General features: G+C 42.4%; 1 protein-coding gene across 4 annotated transcripts in view; it reads right to left on the reverse strand.

Moving 5' to 3' along the window:
• Dcaf5 (DDB1 and CUL4 associated factor 5) overlaps positions 1-19,193 on the reverse strand; it is an 88,728-nt gene that overhangs the window by 15,697 nt on the left and 53,838 nt on the right. For all 4 annotated transcript variants that reach the window (NM_001100718.1, XM_008764782.4, XM_006240279.5 and 1 more), the window contains exon 7: positions 9,006-9,072. In NM_001100718.1, the coding sequence (NP_001094188.1) occupies positions 9,006-9,072 (67 nt within the window). The remainder of the gene's footprint in view (positions 1-9,005; positions 9,073-19,193) is intronic.

Raw genomic sequence — 19,193 nt, forward strand, 5'->3', positions numbered from 1 at the left:
GTCCTCTTCTCTATTCACCCTTTTCATGACAAACCTTGAGAAGGAAAACCAACTCAGTTAGAGCTGAGATTAGGAAGGCAAGTGTATTAAAGCATTCCTAGGAACAGAGACCAGGGACTGGGGAGGATAACAGGAAGGTAAGATACACACTGAGGGTAATGGTGCAGGCCTGTTATCACGGGTCTCAGGAGGCTGATGCAGGAAGCTTCGGAGCTTGAGGCCATAAGATTTACAGTGAGACTTTGCTCCAAACAGCAAAAGAAACCAAAAAACTTAAGGCAGCAAAAAAAAGAAAATTTGCATTTCCAAGCAAGAGCACAGGCCTTCGTGAAGAGAAAAAGAACTTGGATTTTGCAGATTTAGATGCTAAACATATCCAAAAGACAGAGCTAAACAAGTACGACCAACTCGCAAAGCACAGTTATGAGCAAATACCTAACAGGATGATACAACACTTAGAAGATGAAGTATCAGGTAATTCCAATGACACAGGGGGGAAAAAAACCATTAAAGAAAAAACCCAAAGTTACCTTCTTGGGCTTAGGGAACTTTAATAATATCACTTGGGCATGTGATGTTATCTGGTTTCAACCCGACTGATCCCATTTGCCATGCAATTCAATGTAGCTTGGCTCCTCCATGTTTGTTTTTTCAGTCATTCACTTCCTTTTCCTCTTTTTCCTTCTTTCTTTCCTTTCCTCTTCTCTCTCTCTTTTCCTCCTTCTCTCCCTCTCTGCCTCCCTTGCTTCCCTCTTAGAACAGGCCCGGCCATGGATCCATTTTCCCTCAGCCCTGGCAGGGATTACAGGCAGACAGCACCATACCTGGCCATGGTCATTCTTTCTTGGCTACTCAAGAGATCCTAATGATTTTGTTTCCATGTATCTCTGATCTAACTTTAGGGCCTAGGTTTAAGCCACCACAATTCTCACATGTCTCACGAGACACACAGTAGCTCTCCCCATTTCTCACCTTGAGAGTCCCACTCCTACTCCATACTCTCATCTCAGAAGCCAGAGCAATCATTTTAAATTAGGCCATAGTATATAGCTCATTATGTTCTAACGGCTCCTCAGTTTCCAGTACGTTCCCTCTGCTGAGTATCCATCGTCCTTTGTTGCACTTACCCTCGGACCTCATCTCCCACTGTATATTCCCTGTGACGCCCTTGCTCTGCCTCAACCCATTAGCTTCCATGTGTCAAAAATACACCAGGGCCACTCCTGCTCCAAGACCTTCCTGCTGGCTCCCCAAGGCTGATACATACCTGTATCTCCCGCTCTCTGAGGGTTTTGTGCAGTTGGGACCTTCTTGATGAAGCCTCTACAGAACATCCAATCAAAACTGCATCTATTGACTCTCCAATCTACTGTTTCCATTGCACGACTAGACATTCTGTTATTCATGTCTGCTGTTCCTTGTCTGAAAAGGTCCCCTCACTAGGAGTAAACTCTGTAATGACAAGATTCTTGTCTTTGCTGTATTCCCAGTCTCTAGAACATTGCCTCACAGCATATTTCCAATAAATATTTGATGATCAAACTGAAACATGAATATATAAGACTGTAGAATACAAGGGGGGAAAACTCCACTTGTGGACTCTATTACCCACCCACCATATGGATTTATCTAGATGTTTTGTTGTCTCTATGTTCTTGATGCTAGTTTTGGATGTTTCTTTTATAGCATTTTTACCATAGAAAGAGCAAAGAAACAAAAGTAGTTAAACTCCCACTATCCTTCAAAATGCTTTAAAATGTCAATTCTATGAAAATTTTACCAAACTCCTTAAATCTACTTACATTTCTCTTTTTAAAAAAATTATCTTTTTTTTTTCTTTTTTCTTTTTTTTCGGAGCTGGGGACCGAACCCAGGGCCTTGCGCTTGCTAGGCAAGTGCTCTACCACTGAGCTAAATCCCCAACCCCAAAAATTATCTTTTTATGGACCTTGCAGTTCTCACATGTCTTGAGCTACTGATACAGAACCCACTTCTAAGTTGAGTTTGTACACATGTAGGTAAATACCCTTTTGATCATTCCCCCCACCCCCGCTCCTTTTCTAAGTCAAGAAAGTATTGGCTGGGAATGTGGCTCAGTGGTCTAACATCTGCTTAGTATATTCGAGGCCCTGGGTTAAGCTCCCCCAGCACTGTAAAGGAAAATAAAAGTATGTATCTTTTCATGATCTGTCCAAATAACTTTGCAATAATGCCTTTTCTAAGATACTCAGTTGATAAATGAATCCAAGTGAAGCCCCTTGACATACTCTCTAGAATAAAGCTTGAAGGCGAAAGCTAGAGCTATAACTGCAAGGATAACATGGCTTGGTAAGTAGCAGCTGAGAAAATTTGCCTACTTCATTCTTGACCCCACTGGTAGAATTAAGAGTTTCCAAATATGGGTCTTTAGGACAGCAAAGGCTAAACAAAGAAATGCTGTCTTGAAAAAGAAAAGAAAACAGCAGCAGCAGCAGCAGCAACAACAACAACGTTTATAAATATGAAGGGCAAAGGACATTTCTCTTCATGGCACACTTAGAAGAAATTTTAACGTTTTCTAAAGGCCTGACAACCGTTGCAGGCTTTATGTTTCAAGTCACAGAGGAACATAATCAAGGGTATTGACAAGGCAGGGGAGCACTGGCTGTCTCTCGGGGAACATGTAACCACTTCAGAGATGAGAGAGGCCAGATGGGGACAGAGTGCCGCAGACTCCAGCACTCCAAGGCAGCAATGCTTAATTGTACAAAGACACAATTATACCGAGCCCTTCCTTCATCTGCACTCCACGTGTGTCTGCAACCAAATACGTGCGGCCAACTGAAAACAGTCGTTTTTCTAGTTACAGGGAAGGAAAAACCCAGATGCCTGAGCCTAACTCACCGAGCGCAAATGTCTGTCCAGGAAAAGTAAGAGTGGACGAGATGGCAGAGGGGCTCCTGAGACAAATGAGCAGAGCTTAATCCCTGGGACCCACATGGTGGAAGGAGAGAAGCAATTTCTGCAGGGGTCTTCTGACCTCTGTGCACATGTGCACACAACAGAATAAAGTTAAATACAGAAAAAGGAACAATATTGTTTACACATATATGCAGGCTGATGAATATACCTTACAGCTGTTTCTAGCATACCTCCTGTGGGGTGGCTGATGTGATTGAGAGTGAAAATGCATGTTTCCCCTTCTAGTTGAGAAAAAAAGTCTGTCAAAAGGGAATCCTTTAGATTTCTCATGACTCAAGCAGTCTTCACATAAGAACCACTAGGTCATTCATTCATGAGAGTACAAAGGACATTGTCTCCATCCTGGATGACATTGTTTCTCTGTGTAGCCAGGCTGGCCTCAAACTCACAAGAGATCTGCCCACTTCTGTCTCCCTAATGCTGGGACAGGAGGCAGGTGGCACCACTGCCTGCCCGTTCATCCTGCCTTTTAACATGGAGTATTTAGAAAGGGAGGAAACTTTGTTTTCTTTATTTTTCAAGACAGGGTTTCTCTATGTACCTTTGGGTGTCTGGAATTACAGACCAGGCTGGCCTAGAACTCTGTGGGATTAAAGGTGTGTGCTGCCATTACCAGGTGACAGAAACTTTTTTTTTTTTTTTCCGGAGCTGGGGACCGAACCCAGGGCCTTGCGCTTCCTAGGCAAGCGCTCTGCCACTTAGCCAAATCCCCAGCCCCAATAATTCTTTTTTTAAAGACTTATTTATTTGTTTTATGTAAGTACACTATACACTGTCACTGTCTTCAGACACACCAGAAGAGAGCATCAGATCCCATTACCGATGGCTGTGAGCCACCATGTGGTTGCTGGGAATTGAACTCAGGACCTCTGGAAGAGCGGTCAGTGCTCTTAACCACTGAGCCATCTCTCCAGCCCAAAATAAGTAATTCTTAAAAAAACAAATTCTATAGAATTTGTGTAGCATTAAAAAAGAAATCACACCTCAAATACCAGAAAAAAGAGGACAAGAAAAAAAGCCCCCGGCTTTGGCTCCCATTCAGGATTTTCAGCACTTGACAACTACTGTAAAGCACACAGCAGGCACTTAATTAATGTTGATCGCTTGTCATTTAGAGTCAAGTATTAACTGTGCCATTAAAGTATGTAATAGTAAGTCAGCTTTCCATATATTCAACAAGTATGACTAATGAGGGACACCATGCTTGTCCTCAGTCCAGAATCAAGCAGTTAATTTAAAAAAGGCAGGAGGATGGATTAGGTCATTTCTCTTTGACACAGTCAAAACAAAAACTCAAGAGCAACATATAGCCCTCAGGTGTGCTGAACTATTAATTAATTGCTAGCATCTGAAAATTGGAGGGCCAGAAAAAGGATGGCTCAGCAAATAAAGGAATTTGCTGTTAAGTTGGACAACGTGAGTTCAATCCCTAGGAACCGTATAGTAGGAGAAAACAAACTCCCAAAATTTGTCCTCTGATCTCCATAAGTGCACCCAGCCACATGGGTGTGTGTGCTTGAGGACACATGTGTACATGTGTGGGTGGGCATACACATGTGCACACACAGTAACTATAATTTTAAAAAGCAGAGCTATTACATTATAAAAAGGAGATGTTAAATATTTCTGAAGCCAGTCTGAAAAAAGACGGAAAACATACCCAGAGAGCAGCTACATTATCACACACCTCTCCAGGGTCTGCTGCTCACCTGGGGGTGAGGCTGGGGTGACCTGAACAGGTTTCACTATGGGGACATAAGTTGTAAGTGGAATTAAAAAGAAAAATCTGGAGATCTGGAAGAACCATAGCTCTAGTCTGATGCGTGGCTCCCACAGTCCTATTTTTAAATTCTTTTGTTGTATTTTTATTTTATTTGAGAGAGAGAGAGAGAGAATGTGTGTGTGTGTGTGTGTGTGTGTGTGTATGGGTGGGTATGTGCATTGAGTATACATGTGTATGTGAATGGGTGTGGGCTTATTCTTGTGTGTCTGAGTGTGTGCATGTGTATGAATGGGTGCGGACTTACTCTTGTGTGAATGTGTGTGTGTATGAATGGGTGTGAGTTCACTCTTCTCACAACGATCTGGGTAAAGGGGTCAGAAGATGAATCTGTCTCCTGTTGTCCTGTGGGATCTGGGGATTAAAATCAGGCTTTAGGCCTATACAAGCACTGCTGTCAGCTAAGCCATCTTACTGGCTGTTACTGTCATATTTTTTTGAACTGTCCATCAAATAGCTTCTGTATAAAAGAATTAAGCTAGTTTCAGCCAGTGCTAGCAGACCAGCAGGCAGGCAGTGAGGTCCTGTCTAAAACTAAACCAATAAACTGGGCAGTGGTGGTGCATGCCTTTAATCCCAGCACTTGGGAGGTAGAGGCAGATGGATCTCTGAGTTCAAGGCCAGCCTGATCCACATGGCCAGTCCCAAGACAGACAGAGCTACAGGGAAAAACCCTGTCTTGAAAAGAAAGAAAGAAAGAAAGAAAGAAAGAAAGAAAGGAAGAAAGAAAACACAACAAAAAAATTAAACAACTAAATGAACAAATAATAAATTATAAGCTGTTATAGGATAAAGTAGAGATGGCTATCTTAAGTTCTAAATAATTTGGTTTAAAAATTACACATATTACTTTAATAAAAATAATTTAATCATAAAAATAGTAGAATAGAGAAAAAGGAGGAGGATGCCCAGAAGAGGAAAGCTCGCACATGTGAGAGAATGTGGGCGGGGTCTGTTGGCAGCAGCACGACTGGATTTCCAAGTGAGCCAGGCTCACTCAAAATAACTGCAAAAAGGCACTTCCACTACATGTAGGTCAAGATGATGAAAGGAAATGACTTTCTGCGACATGCTGTGATGTTGGAAGACACTGAGAGAGCAAAGCCCTCAACTACCAGCTCCTGATCAGCCATATGACCCTGGAAGTCATATGACCCTGCCTTTGCAAACATAGAAATCCAGGGTAGACATTATGGCTTCTGGTTAGCTCAAGAGTAACTGCAGTCGATGTGGGTCTGTGGCCTCAAACAGCTTACCTGAAACTTGACACACTTTCTGGTTTGTTGTTACTTACTTTTAAGATAGGCTTTCATTATTTAATTCTGGTTGATCTGAAATTCTCAGGGATCCACTTGTCTCTGCCTCCCAGTACTGGGAATTAAAGGTGTGCTCCTGGCCCTGGGTGTGCTTCTTGGATCACCATGTAGCACACTTTAAATCAACAGGGCAAAGACCTCCTTGGTCCAGTCTGACTACATCTTCAGAATCCACTATCTGGATAACTGTTACAGAGACAGGACAGACTCAGAGAAATCAGCCAACCTCAGCTCCTCGAGGAACTAAAAAGTAATTCATCTCTGAAGAATGCTCTAAGGGGACGTGAGATTTACCCTGCAAGAAGAGGAAGAACTGTCGGGGTGTACGTGTATAGAGAAAAATGGGGACAAAGGAAGAAGACCACCTCTTAAGTCAAAGAGAAAAGTACAATCTACTGGTGATACTTTGACCTTTCACCTTTCAGAAATATGAAGGAATACATTTATGAGTTTTTTGTTTGGTTTTGTTACAACAAAAACCCAACCAACCAAAAAACAACAACCAAACCCCCCACCATCTCCCATTTTGTTATTTCCCATTTTTCTTTATACAAGTATAAAAGACGGCAGAAAAAAGTTCCAGAGGGAAAGGAGTAATCTACTTTCTACTCTCAACATTATAGTGGCTTGGCAATCAGAAACACTGCAAATCAGGTCAGAGACACAATTAAACACAAACGTTATTTCTCAGCTAATCAATCCATGATCTGTGGAGGTTGGAAACCTGAGTCAGAGTAAACTTCAACCGTTTGCTCTGCTTGCCACATCTGGCAGACTGCTGCCACATCTGGTAGACTGCTGCCACATCTGGTAGACTGTTGCCACATCTGGTAGACTGTTGCCACATCTGGCAGACTGTTGCCACATCTGGCAGACTGCTGCCACATCTGGCAGACTGCTGCCACATCTGGTAGACTGCTGCCACATCTGGTAGACTGCTGCCACATCTGGCAGACTGTTGCCACATCTGGTAGACTGCTGCCACATCTGGCAGACTGCTGCCACATCTGGCAGACTGCTGCCACATCTGGTAGACTGCTGCCACATCTGGCAGACTGTTGCCACATCTGGTAGACTGCTGCCACATCTGGCAGACTGCTGCCACATCTGGTAGACTGTTGCCACATCTGGCTATGCTGGAGGGGAAGCACCTTCTCCACACTTCCAAATTCCAGAAGGGAAGTACCTAAACCACAGCAGGAGGGCACACCCGATCCCTACCCCGTTTAAAGTTTGGAAGTGATGTTATTCATTCAGCAATGGACAAAACCAAAAATTGTCTCAACTCTGAGCACTAGACTTAATTTGTGTCATACACAAGGCAGAGTCCTCTGTTATTTTTCTGATGGCCATTTCCCAGTTTGATACCATCCATGTATCATTCATTGCAGACGGCTGAGTTGAGCTGTCCTCAAAGAAATTTTTGTAACAGTAGGTAACATTAAATAGGTGAGGATACTATTATTTTGAAAATGAGATTTGAGGGGCTGGAAAGATTGCTCAACAGTTAAAAGTACTGTCACTCTTGCAGAGGACCCAAGTTTGATTCCCAGCACCTACAGGACTCACAACCATCTGTAACTCCAGTTCCTGGGCCTCTGATACCCTCTTCTGACCTCCACGACCACTAAGCACACATTTGGTGCACAGACCAAATACATATGAAGGCAAAACACGATTCAATATGATGAATAAATCTTTCGAAAAATGAGGTTAAAAATTAAGTGCTCCAAATTTATGGAAAACTGTAGGCCTTTGCCAGAATATATCTAGAGCAGATACAGAAATGGTTATTTGATGTCTAGGGTTATCAAACATCAAGAAGCACACCTGCCCATCCTCAGAAAAGCAAGCCCTCTCCTTCAGTTAACATCACTACAGAGTCCAACAGAAGGCAAGGTCCTAACCAACCATGTGAAAAATAACAAGCAGGATATGCAACGCATGAGAAAAAGCATTTAACAGCAATATAAAAAAAACAAAAAAGCTCCAGGACTGGAGAGATGGCTCTGCAGTTAAGAGCACTTCCTGTTCTTATAGACAACAGGAGTTTGGCTCCCAGCTCCAAGCGATCCAAGCTCTCTGGCCTCCTGGGGTACTGACACTCATGTGCACATACCTACACACACACATGCATTTAAAGTAGGAATTTTAAGTGTCTTGAGGAAATCCTTTGGAACAAGATAATAAAGGAGATTCCTATGGTCTAAAGAAAAGGCGTTTAGAATAGTGTGTAGTGACACACACAATTTTGGCAATCTGAATGTTGAGGCAGGAGGATCAGAATTCCAGGCTAGTCTGGAGCACATAGTGAAACGCTATTTCTAGGATTTCACCCATAGAGAATGGCAGTCTGGGACTGGAGCTGGGACTCAGTGGGGGAAGACTCTGTTGCCGAGCTGGGCAGCCATGTGCTGGACAGAGAAAACTGGCAAATTAACTGTCCTCTGACCTCACACATGTACCATGGCTAACGTGCATGCACACATAAACAAATAAATGTGAGATACACATTTCCTTAGGAGGAAAAAGTATCTAAATATCATTTGTGCCAGATAAGACGATGTGTAAAGGACCTGGCTTCTCGTCTTTATTGTTAACATTCCCTTGGATGCTTCTGATAAACTGCTTATATTAAAAGAAAGAAGTATGGGGCTGGAGAGAAGGCTCAGCAATTAGACTGATGCTTTTGCAGAGGACCCACGTTTGGTTCCCAGCAGCCACGAGGTAGCTTAGAACCGATTGTAACTCCAGTTCCAGGGATCTCACACTTTCAAGGGCACCAGGCACATGTGGCACACACAAGTAAAACATTCATACAAATAAAATAAAAATCTATATTTTAAAAGGAAGTATATTCATCTATTGTAATAGTGTTCTCTCCAGGAACTGCATGCCATAGGCCAAGAGAGCCAATCAGACTGGCACACCCACTGGGACATACTCACCGGCTTCTGGATCTGCAGGGACCTTCCACATGTACAGGTTGAAGTCATCAGAGCCTGAAAGGATATACTGTTGGAGCAAAACAGACATTTCATATATTATTTTATGACTGGAAAGACAATTACTTGATTATATATCAGTCTGTAAAGAAATTAAAAAAAAAAAAAAAAAAAACAAAAAACCAGGGTCATTGAGGTGGCTGGGTAGGCAGAAGCCCTTGCTGTGCAAGCCTGAAACCTGTTTGCTCCCAGAGCCCACAGTGGAGGGGAATGGGAAGAACAGATCATGTGCACAGCGGCTCTAACTCTGACTTTGACTTGAGGTTGTCTCTGTCTCCATCTCCATGTCTCTCTTTCTCTGTACATTAATTTTTTTAACCTCTTCATTTATTTTATTTTTGTACATGTATGCCATGACCTTGTGTGGAGGTCTGAATCAGGCAACTGGTGGGTATTTGTTCTCCCACTGTGTGGTCCTGAGGAGGAGAGCTCAGGTCATCAGACTGCAGCAGCCACCTTTACCAACTGAGCCATCTCAGCCCCACGACTGTACATCTAAAAGTTTGAGGGACAGTGAGAACTGAACCCAGGGCTTTGTGCATGTGAAACACCATGAATTGCATCTCAGCTCATAAAGTGTACTGTGTGTGTGGGTGGTGTGTGCAATTCTCCTGTTTCACTTTCCTGAGTATTAAGCTTATAGGCATGTATGTATATACCCAGCTTAGACCTAGTACTTTACATGGAAAATTTCAGATAATATTTGTGTTACATTTTTTAAAAGTGTAGAAAATAATAATCAAGATCTTCATAGAGATCTTTGAGGTCAAGTATCCTAAACTTCTCTGTATCTCCCTGACATCCTGGAGCAGCAGGCTACCTTCAACACAACCACGGATATAAGCCATATATCCTTTTAGGAAATAAAAGATGTCATTTTATGTAGCAGCTTAAAATTGCCTGGTCCAAAATGGGGTTATTATTGCTAGATGTAATCTAATTAGACTCATATTGAGTATACATTATATTTATAAGTCAACAGCAACAAGTAGCAACTTGAGCAGTTCACTCCATTTCCAGATACTGACAAAACTGTTTAACTGTTTAACTCTAATCAAAATTACTCAAGACATTGTGAACTTCTAATTTAAAACCAACAGGCATACAGTTTTTTTGAACCATTTAAACATCAATGGACAGGACTGGGGAATAAAGCTCAGTGAGATGGGTGCTGGATTAGTATATGAGTGTAGATTTAATACCCATTATGGTTTTAATAAACCTTTATTAGCCTTCAAAAATCTTAAGAAATATGAATAGGAGGCAAAGGTAAGAAGCTTGCAGTTTTGTCCTTTAGGGTTAAGACACCGTGGTAAAGAACTTAATGTCTTTACCTGCTAAGTGAGAGCCATGCTGGCTGTTCTCCAAAATGAACGGTGTAACCCAAAGAGACCCTATTGTCCCTAATCTACCACTTAAATAAAATCACTGACAAATCACTGTGTAAACTTGCTCAAGACTGGGAAATTCAAAGGTAACATGCTACACTCCAATCGAAAAGTTGGAATTCGGGAGCCTAGGAGTTTAACAGAAAAGACTCACTATGTACTGACTCAGAGCTCGGCTGATTCACCAGTTACTCTGTTCTGGGTGCGTAGAGACACCGGATTCCAAGTGGCTTACAACAAGTAGAAAATATAAAACATGTAGGTATACAAGTTCCATTAAGAGAAAATAGGGCGTGGCCATTCCTAGAAGAGTTGAGACCGGATCACTGTGAGCATGAGGCTAGCTTCCGAGAAACTCATGAGATGAGGGCCACAGAGACAGCAATGACTTTTCTTTAGCCTATGGCTCAAATGGTGTAGCTCCCCACCCCTTGGGCCACCTTCTGTCTGACTGCCTACCACCAGCCCCCCTATCTCTGCCAAAGGCTCTCTCTCTCTCCAAAGCCTGCCTGCAGGTGGCTCTGAGAAATGAGTGCGGAGCAGCCCTCAACCCAAGACTGCTGCGAGCAGGCCTGGGGAGCCGCTAGGCTCCCTGTTCTGACAGAAGAATGCGGATGTTTGTGCTCTCCCCTCCAGGGCAAACTCAAACGGGCCACACGTGACCCTTTGGTCTTCCATATGCCCTGCTTTGCTGTTCCTACTGCATTTCCAAAGAATTGGCTACAACTGAAAACTGAACCTCTATTAAGACAGAGGGAGAGAGCCAGAACACAAAAGAGTCATCTAATTACACGCATGCATGTATGCATGTATGGGACAAAATTCAAGCACCAACATCTCATTGTTTCTTTTTCCATTTAAAAGTAGCCTTAAGCCTGACATGGAATTCCTGCTTCCTTCCCTCAAACCTCACCAACCTAAATAAACAAAAGATGCATACTAAAATCAATACCTCAAGGCTATACTTATTGGAAGTCTTACTTTACTGAAGGATCAGTACTTTCCTAATTGCTTAGAATTCACTGGGGCAGAGCCCAGGAACGTTAAAGGGGCTGGCTGTCCAGACAGAACGCTGACTCAGAAAAAGCCTTAGAAGGAAGAAAGTGTTCCCACAGAGTTAAGTCTGCTGGCTTTGATATGACAGCTCCTCAAACACACAGAAAATGCTTGGAATGCTTTAAATGCTTTGGGGGATAAAGCATTTCTGATAGCTCTTCCCCTCAAAACTTCTCTCCCATCTACCAGGAGTGAATGCTTGGGATAATTTCCGGGGTGGGGGAGGGAGGCTCCACCCACTGGCATCTAGCCAGACTGAGTGCTCACCAACACTAGAATTACAAGATGCCCTGAGGAATTCAGTTATGGCATTTAGTGGTTGGCTGTTGGATTCCTGTCAACATTAACAGTTGGCTGCCTGGGATACTGCTAACTGTGAGAGCCTGAAATAAAAATGAGTTCATCCTTTTATTTTTTAAACAAATATTTACTGAGTGTCTACTATGTGTTGAGCACTGCTCTAAGAAAGGAAATACAGAAATGGCGAAGAGAGACCCTGTCTCTGCTCTCATGGAACTATCATCTTATTGAGTGGGGTAAAACTATACACATATAATGTGGGAAAGGGGAACAATATTAGAATCAAGAAACAAGAAATATATACGTGAGGTTCCCAGTGAGGTAAACATTAAGAGAAAAGTGAATCATCTGGATAGAGAAGCTAGGGGGTGGCTGGGTAGTTGATTTCCATTTATGTAAAGTGGTCACAGAAGGCTTCTCTGATAAAATGGCATTTTGAACAAAGCCCTGAAGGAAATGAGGGAGCAAATTATGTGGATATCTGGGAGACTATTTCAAAAAGGGGCAGAAAATTCTGGGGTATTTAAAATATAAAGCAGCAAACTGTGTAAAATGGCTCAAACCTGTAATCCAAGTAGTATTCAGAAGGCTTTGAGGCAAAAAGCTGAGTGAGGAAGATCCTAGTCTAAGCCATAAAGTTCTAGGCCAGCCTGGGCTACAAAGTCAGATCATGACACAAAGCAAAATAAAAGGCAGAACAAATTAGGCAGCCAGTGAACCAGGGGCTCCATGTGCTGAACAGGAACACCCTGTGAACTGGTCTCTTAAAACTTGTTCTGAGCCTGTTTCTTCCTAGCTTGCCTGGGCTGGCCTTCAACTTGCCATCACAGGCCTTTGTCATTAGGCCCCACTTGTTTTCAAAGCCGTGCAGAAGGTTATCTCAAGTGGGCCTGAGGTAGTGACACATTTTACATCACCACAGGAAATGGAACTTCCTTTCCTAAGGCTGCCTCCTAGGTCTAGGCTCAGACTTAGTGAAGCCTGCCAATGGTTAGTGCTCAAGGCACTTAAGTCCTGGTGTGCTCCCTTAAAGCATTCTGCTGTAGAAACTGAACAAGAAACAAAGGCAAAAGAGCTCTAATGCCAATCACTCCCAAGAGGAAGCTTCAGTAATGCTCTTATTAACATTCATAATGACTTGTACTAAACCATAAAACAGAACTTCATAAAACAGAGGTATAATTTCTCTCTCTCGGTATTGGTATCTTTTTTCATATCACTGGGATTGTAAGACTGGGCCACCATGACCCAGCTTTCTGATGGATTCTGGATAGTGTGTGTATTGGGGGGGGGGGTGTTGAAACTGGGCCCTCAGGGTTGGAGAGATGGATGGCTCAGTGGTTAAGAGCACTGACTGCTCTTCTAGAGGTCCTGACTTCAATTCCCAGCAACCACAGGTGGCTCACAACCATCTATAATGGGATCTGATGTCGTCCTCTGACTGGCAGGCATACATGCAGGCAGAACACTGTATACATAATAAATAAATTTAAAAAAAGTGTTTTAAAAAGAAAGAAAGAAAAAAAGAAAGAAAAAAGATAGATTTCAAAGGACGATCTGGCAGCTACATTGTAACTTTTATATTATTTTAAAAATATGGTTAGGAACAAAAAATGATTTCCTATCTGAGTTAAAAGGAAAAAAATATCAAAAGGTACAAGCCATCCATCATCGTCCAATTAATAGTCAGAATAGGTCTCAACAAGCTCTTTGCTTCTCTCTGGACTGTTGTGTAGATGGATGATGGATGGGTGGAAAGACAGGCACACACAAAGGTGTGTGTGTGTGTGTGTGTGTGTGTGTGTGTGTGTGTGTGTGTGATACATGTGTGCATAGCTCTCAATATTCCTCAACATCTACTGAAGGAAACATATCAAACACAATTACTACTTGATGTGTACTGATCAACTTAGTTCTCTCCAAAGGTTCCTTCCACACCAATTACTCCCCAGTAAATGGCATGTCTGTCTAATTAACTGTATTGACTAGGCTACAAAAACCAGATGGCTCTGTGGCCAGGATCAGTAAGAAGAGAAATAACTATTTTTATTCAATTAAACACAGCTCTTTAGTCAGAAGGGGAAGAAATAAGATAGCATAACTCTGTGACAGACTCTTTGGAGATCCTTTCTAGAGAAAAGTTTGCAAGCTATATAAATACAAGTTTGATTATGCCATCTATACTATAGAACCACCTGCCACAGTGTTATCTAAAGCAACAGAGCAAGTTTCTCTTGAAATGGGCAAGCAACAGATTTAACTGGTGGTAAGACAGACAGAATTGCATTGGCTCTTAATGAAAACATACCCACAGGAATACCCAGGGGAAGAGAGCAGATGTTACGTATGTCCAGAGGAAGAACATGTATGTATTTTCACATCAAGAGGAGCAGCATATATGCATATCCACACACAGACCAGCAGCATACATGCATATCCCCATAAGAATATTAGTTCTAGGGCTGGAAAGATGGCTCAGTGGTTAAGCGTACTGACTGCTCTTCCAGAGGTCCTGAGTTCAAATCCCAGCAACCACATGGTGGCTCACAACCATCTGTAAAGAGATCTGATGCCCTCTTCTGGTGTGTCTGAAGACAGCTACAGTGTACATATAATAAATGAATAAATCTTAAAAAAAAAAGAATATTAGTTCTACATGTAAAGTTATATTATTCTTGTTTTGGATCACTTCCCATTTCAGCTCGATTCAACTCCTGGAATTCTTTGGTTTATTAATAACCAAACTTTATGAGGTAAGAGTAGGGAAAATATGTTAATAAAGAAATATTCCACAATGGCAGCCAATAATATTCAAATACTCAGTAGGGAAGAAATATGTTACAAAGCTCTGTCCAAATCATCACCAGCTGCTAGAGGCAGGTAGCCTGCCTTACTTGAAGACGAAAACTTGTGGAAACTCATTTCGGAAACCCAGGTTTGGTCTGAAGAGCCGTTAACCAAATGGCATCAGTACTTAGTCTTTCTCTATGGGCCTCAGTTCTGATATTTGGGGACTGGATTATCTCACTCCAACTATATCCATTATTCAAGTAAAGGCTCTAAGCATTCCTTTTTTTTTTAAAGATTTATTTATTTATTTATGTCTGAGTACACTGTCGCTGTCTTCAGACACACCAGAAGAGGGCATCGGATCCCATTACAGATGGTTGCAAGCCACCATGTGGTTCCTGGGAATTGAACTTAGAACCTCTGGAAGAGCAGTCGGTGCTCTTATTAACCACTGAGCCATCCCTCCAGTCTGAACCCCTAAGTATTCTTAAGAAGATGATTTCCCCATTTCTCCAAAGCTTAAGCAAGCATGAGAAAGAGGCAAAGCTATGGGCTGAGTGATGTGTTGAAGAACACTGGGCAGGCAGAGCAGGAGCACTATGACCTATACAGCTTCATTGATGTCTACCAGGGTTTCCAAGTAGATCCCCACTCCCAGCTAGAGTTGTGCATTAAAGGAGAACTGTCATGTTACATGGCCAGAGCACAGCAATTTCACTTACTCCTAATAGAAGAATAAATCCAGGTTACCTCATGTTCTTTTTCAAACAGTTACTAACCTGGCCACCTCTAGCATGCTTTCTAAGATTCCTAAGCTCTTAAGCTCAATCAGTAAATGGACTACAGGATGAACCTCATCCAAAGGAAAGATTCTTTGTTGAGGACGTGTAGCTGAGCCTCTAGGTCCCAGGACTCCTGTAAACCCTTAGGGTCATCTACCATACTATCCAGTTATGGATCCTTCCTGACAGTGTTTATTAGGTCCCAGGACTCCTGCAAACCCTTAGGGTCATCTACCATACTATCCAGTTATGGATCCTTCCTGACAGTGTTTATTAGGTCCCAGGACTCCTGCAAACCCTTAGGGTCATCTACCATACTATCCAGTTATGGATCCTTCCTGACAGTGTTTATGGCTTTCAGATTTTAAAAAAGGCCCAAATTCAAAAGAATTCCAAATAGCTGATTTAATAAACAGGTTTCCTGCAATCTACCTTTCTCCTTTGGTTCTGAGAATTGAGTCTTAGGGCCTTCCTTCCACATGGAGGGCAAGCATGCCACCACTGGGCTATATCCCTTCCCAGTTCCCCTCAAACTTTTTATTTGGGGATGCAGGAATGCTTCTGCCTCAGTCTCTGCAGTAGCTAAGACTATAGGTCTACACCACCAGACCTGGTTAAATCAAATCCTCTAAAATTCACTCGCAGACCATGCTGGCACATGCCTTTAGTCAAGAGGCAAACGGATCTCCATGAATTCCAGGTCCCCAGGGCTACACAGTAAGACCCTATCTTAAGAAAACAAAACAAATAAACAAATATATAAAATATTCACTCCCTAGTGGCTGGGGAGATGGCTCAGTGGGTAAAAGCATTTGCCATACAAGCCTGATAACATGAGTTTGAATCCCCAGAACCCACATAAAAGTCACCCTTTAGTGCCCAGTACTCCCCCTAAAGGGAAGCAGGAAGTGGGAACAGAAGGCTCTCCTGTATTAAGTATACAGATCGAGGAGGCCCTATTTCAAACAAGGGGGAAGTGAGAAGAACGCCTGAAGGCTGTCGTCCATATATGTGCACATGAGCACACACATAAAACAAAAATCCCTTTAAAAATCCACTTCCTAAATAATACTCTTTCTCATTGGTCCACATGGACCACTCCATCTCAGTAATATGGAGGCAGAATGATTATGAAAAAAGTCATAGGCAAGGATGTGAGGCTAATCCTGGCCAGTCCCACTACCGACTTAGTAGCCACTGCAAATCATTCTGGGTCTCACTTTTAAGAGGGATGAAACCAGCCAACTATATACCCAAAAGACCACTACATGGATTCAAATACAAGAGAAGAAAATGGAACAAGGAAGTGGAAAAAAATTAGCCAAAAGCATTTTCCTATAGAAAAGGTGTATTTTTATTTCATATGAAAGAGAACACATTACATGTGGGGTCCTCAAGGGAGTGTCAGCAGGGGAGAACAGAGTCATATAAAGTGGAGCTAGTGTGACAGGGCAATTCTCCTGTTGTGGTCATGTAGTAGTCTTCATCTTCCTCCTCCTCCTTTAAAGATTTATTTATTTAATGTATGTGAGTACACTGTCATGGACTTCAGACACACCAGAAGAGGGCATTGGATCTCATTACAGATGGCTGTGAGCCACCATGTGGTTGCTGGGAATTGAACTCAAGACTTTCGGAAGAGCAGTCAGTGCTGAGTCAGCTCTTCTCCCCCTAACCCTATTTTTTCCGGTTGTCCTGGAGCTCATACTGTAGACCAGGCTGGCCTGGAACAGAGAACTGTCTTCCTTTGCCTCCTGAGCGCTGGGCTGAAGGTGAGTGCCATCACTGTTTTCAGTCATTAGCTTACTAGCAGTAGATCTATATGGACATTCTTGCCACTCACCCTACTTCATACACACAGCATCGACAGAGGCTGAGTAGTGATGTCATGTCTAAGGCAGGCCACTCTTTTTTTTTTTTTTTTTTTTTTTTTTCCGGAGCTGGGGACCGAACCCAGGGCCTTGAGCTTGCTAGGCAAGTGCTCTACCACTGAGCTAAATCCCCAACCCTAAGGCAGGCCACTCTTAAGGACACTTTGCTGGGTTCATGGATTCACTCACAAGACAGCTCTTTGGAGGAGGGCCAAATGATTTCATTACCATGATTTTGGGGGGCCCTTGCCAACTGTCAAATCCACAAGAAATAGATCCCAATGCTCAGTCACCCCGCTGATCAGCCTTTTCAGATACACTTGGTTATATTTTTCTTTCCTTCTCTATTCCTCCTTCAGCAAGATATAGAGAGAAGCAGGACTAGCATTAAATGAGACTAACAAAGAGAAGCTTTTAAACATAATCAGAATGTCCATTTCTAGGTATCCAAGCTGCTTTCTAGCATGAAAAAAAACTGGCTTCTTAGAAGCTTGAGCATCCTGCTGGACCTAGGCTGGGACAAGAACCACTTAAGGAATCGTGGAAGAAGGAAGAAAAGGCAAGTGCTTCTTTCTGAGTGTGTACCAGAAAGCCAGCAGGTGGAATACCAGCCTTCTCTTTAACCTGTTAAGACCTCTGCTTGCCTGCCTGCCTGCCTGCCTGGTGTGTACATGGGGCTGTAAGCTTAGCAAACAGAATGGAGCTGGTCTAGCTGCAGAAGGAACAAACAAAATGTAAGGATGAGTGAAGCAGCCAGAGGGAACTGGAGCTCAGGTGACTTCTGGGGAGGAATGCTGACTCTGGAACTAGAGGTGGACCTTCCTGAAAATCAAGTCCACAGATGGGCAGGTGCCCATAACTCTAGCTCTTGTTGCTCAAGGGAAGAAAATGAAACTGGAGGATTAGTTTAGGCCAAAAGTTCATGGTCAGCCTGGGCTACATAATGAGACTGTGTCAAGAAGAAAACAAAAACAAGTTCAAACCTTTTGTTGCTATTGATATCCAGCTATCTAAATGCAACTGTCACTTAATTTAGGGGTGAAGATAGTTAAATTTGGATAATTCAAATATACTAGAGATAAACAAACCAATGCCTTGGTATCCTAAAGCATGGAAGGTGGACTATACGGAGGCTTTGAATGAAAATCAAGCCATGGGGACTGGCTCACCAAAGCACCTGGAGCACAGTAACTGTTGCCAACACCTGTTTCATTACTTTAAAAGACATAAGGCTAGGAAGGCTGTTCTCACTTACCCACTAATTAGATAGACCATGGAACCAAACATGAGATAAACAACCCTTCCGAGTTAGACAGGTGGCCTATATCAGAATATAGATAGTTTGCAGATTCACTCCATATCTACAATTAGTATCAATTTGCTACTGTAATTAAAAACAAGAACATCTACTTTTTTTTTTTTTTTTTAAAGGTTGAATCCTTGGCAACTCCTCGGCTGTGATGGCGACTGAAACCGAGTGGATGCTATCCCACTTTACCAGAAGGCAGGCTTTCCAGTTAAGTGCTCCTTTTTGTATACACTAGACAAACTCACTTATTTTTGCAGTCTGTCATGCACCTAAGAGTCTGAATTGTAGTCCTTGCTCAGCTAGGAACACACATGTAGCAATTTGGCCACTTTACCTTTCTGAACCTCAGATTTCTCAAAAGGAAGAATTGGTTCAAACGATCTTGGATAGCTTTGTGGTTAGAACTTATAAGACACAAGGTAGGCTCCGCATTATTTCATATTTTATTCCTTGAGTATAATTTATCAAAAATATTAATTTAATTTTGAGGCCAGTGAACTATCTAGTGAACCTAGGATGGTAAAAATTAAAATTAAAAGTAAGTGCAGGCCCTCTGCACAACACCCAGATCCATTTGTGGGGCCTGACTAATCACCTTGGAATTAAAAGTTAGAAGGCCGTCTAGATAGGTGGGA

This window comes from Rattus norvegicus, chromosome 6 (assembly GCF_036323735.1).
Source record: "Rattus norvegicus strain BN/NHsdMcwi chromosome 6, GRCr8, whole genome shotgun sequence".
NCBI classification, from domain to species: domain Eukaryota; kingdom Metazoa; phylum Chordata; class Mammalia; order Rodentia; family Muridae; genus Rattus; species Rattus norvegicus.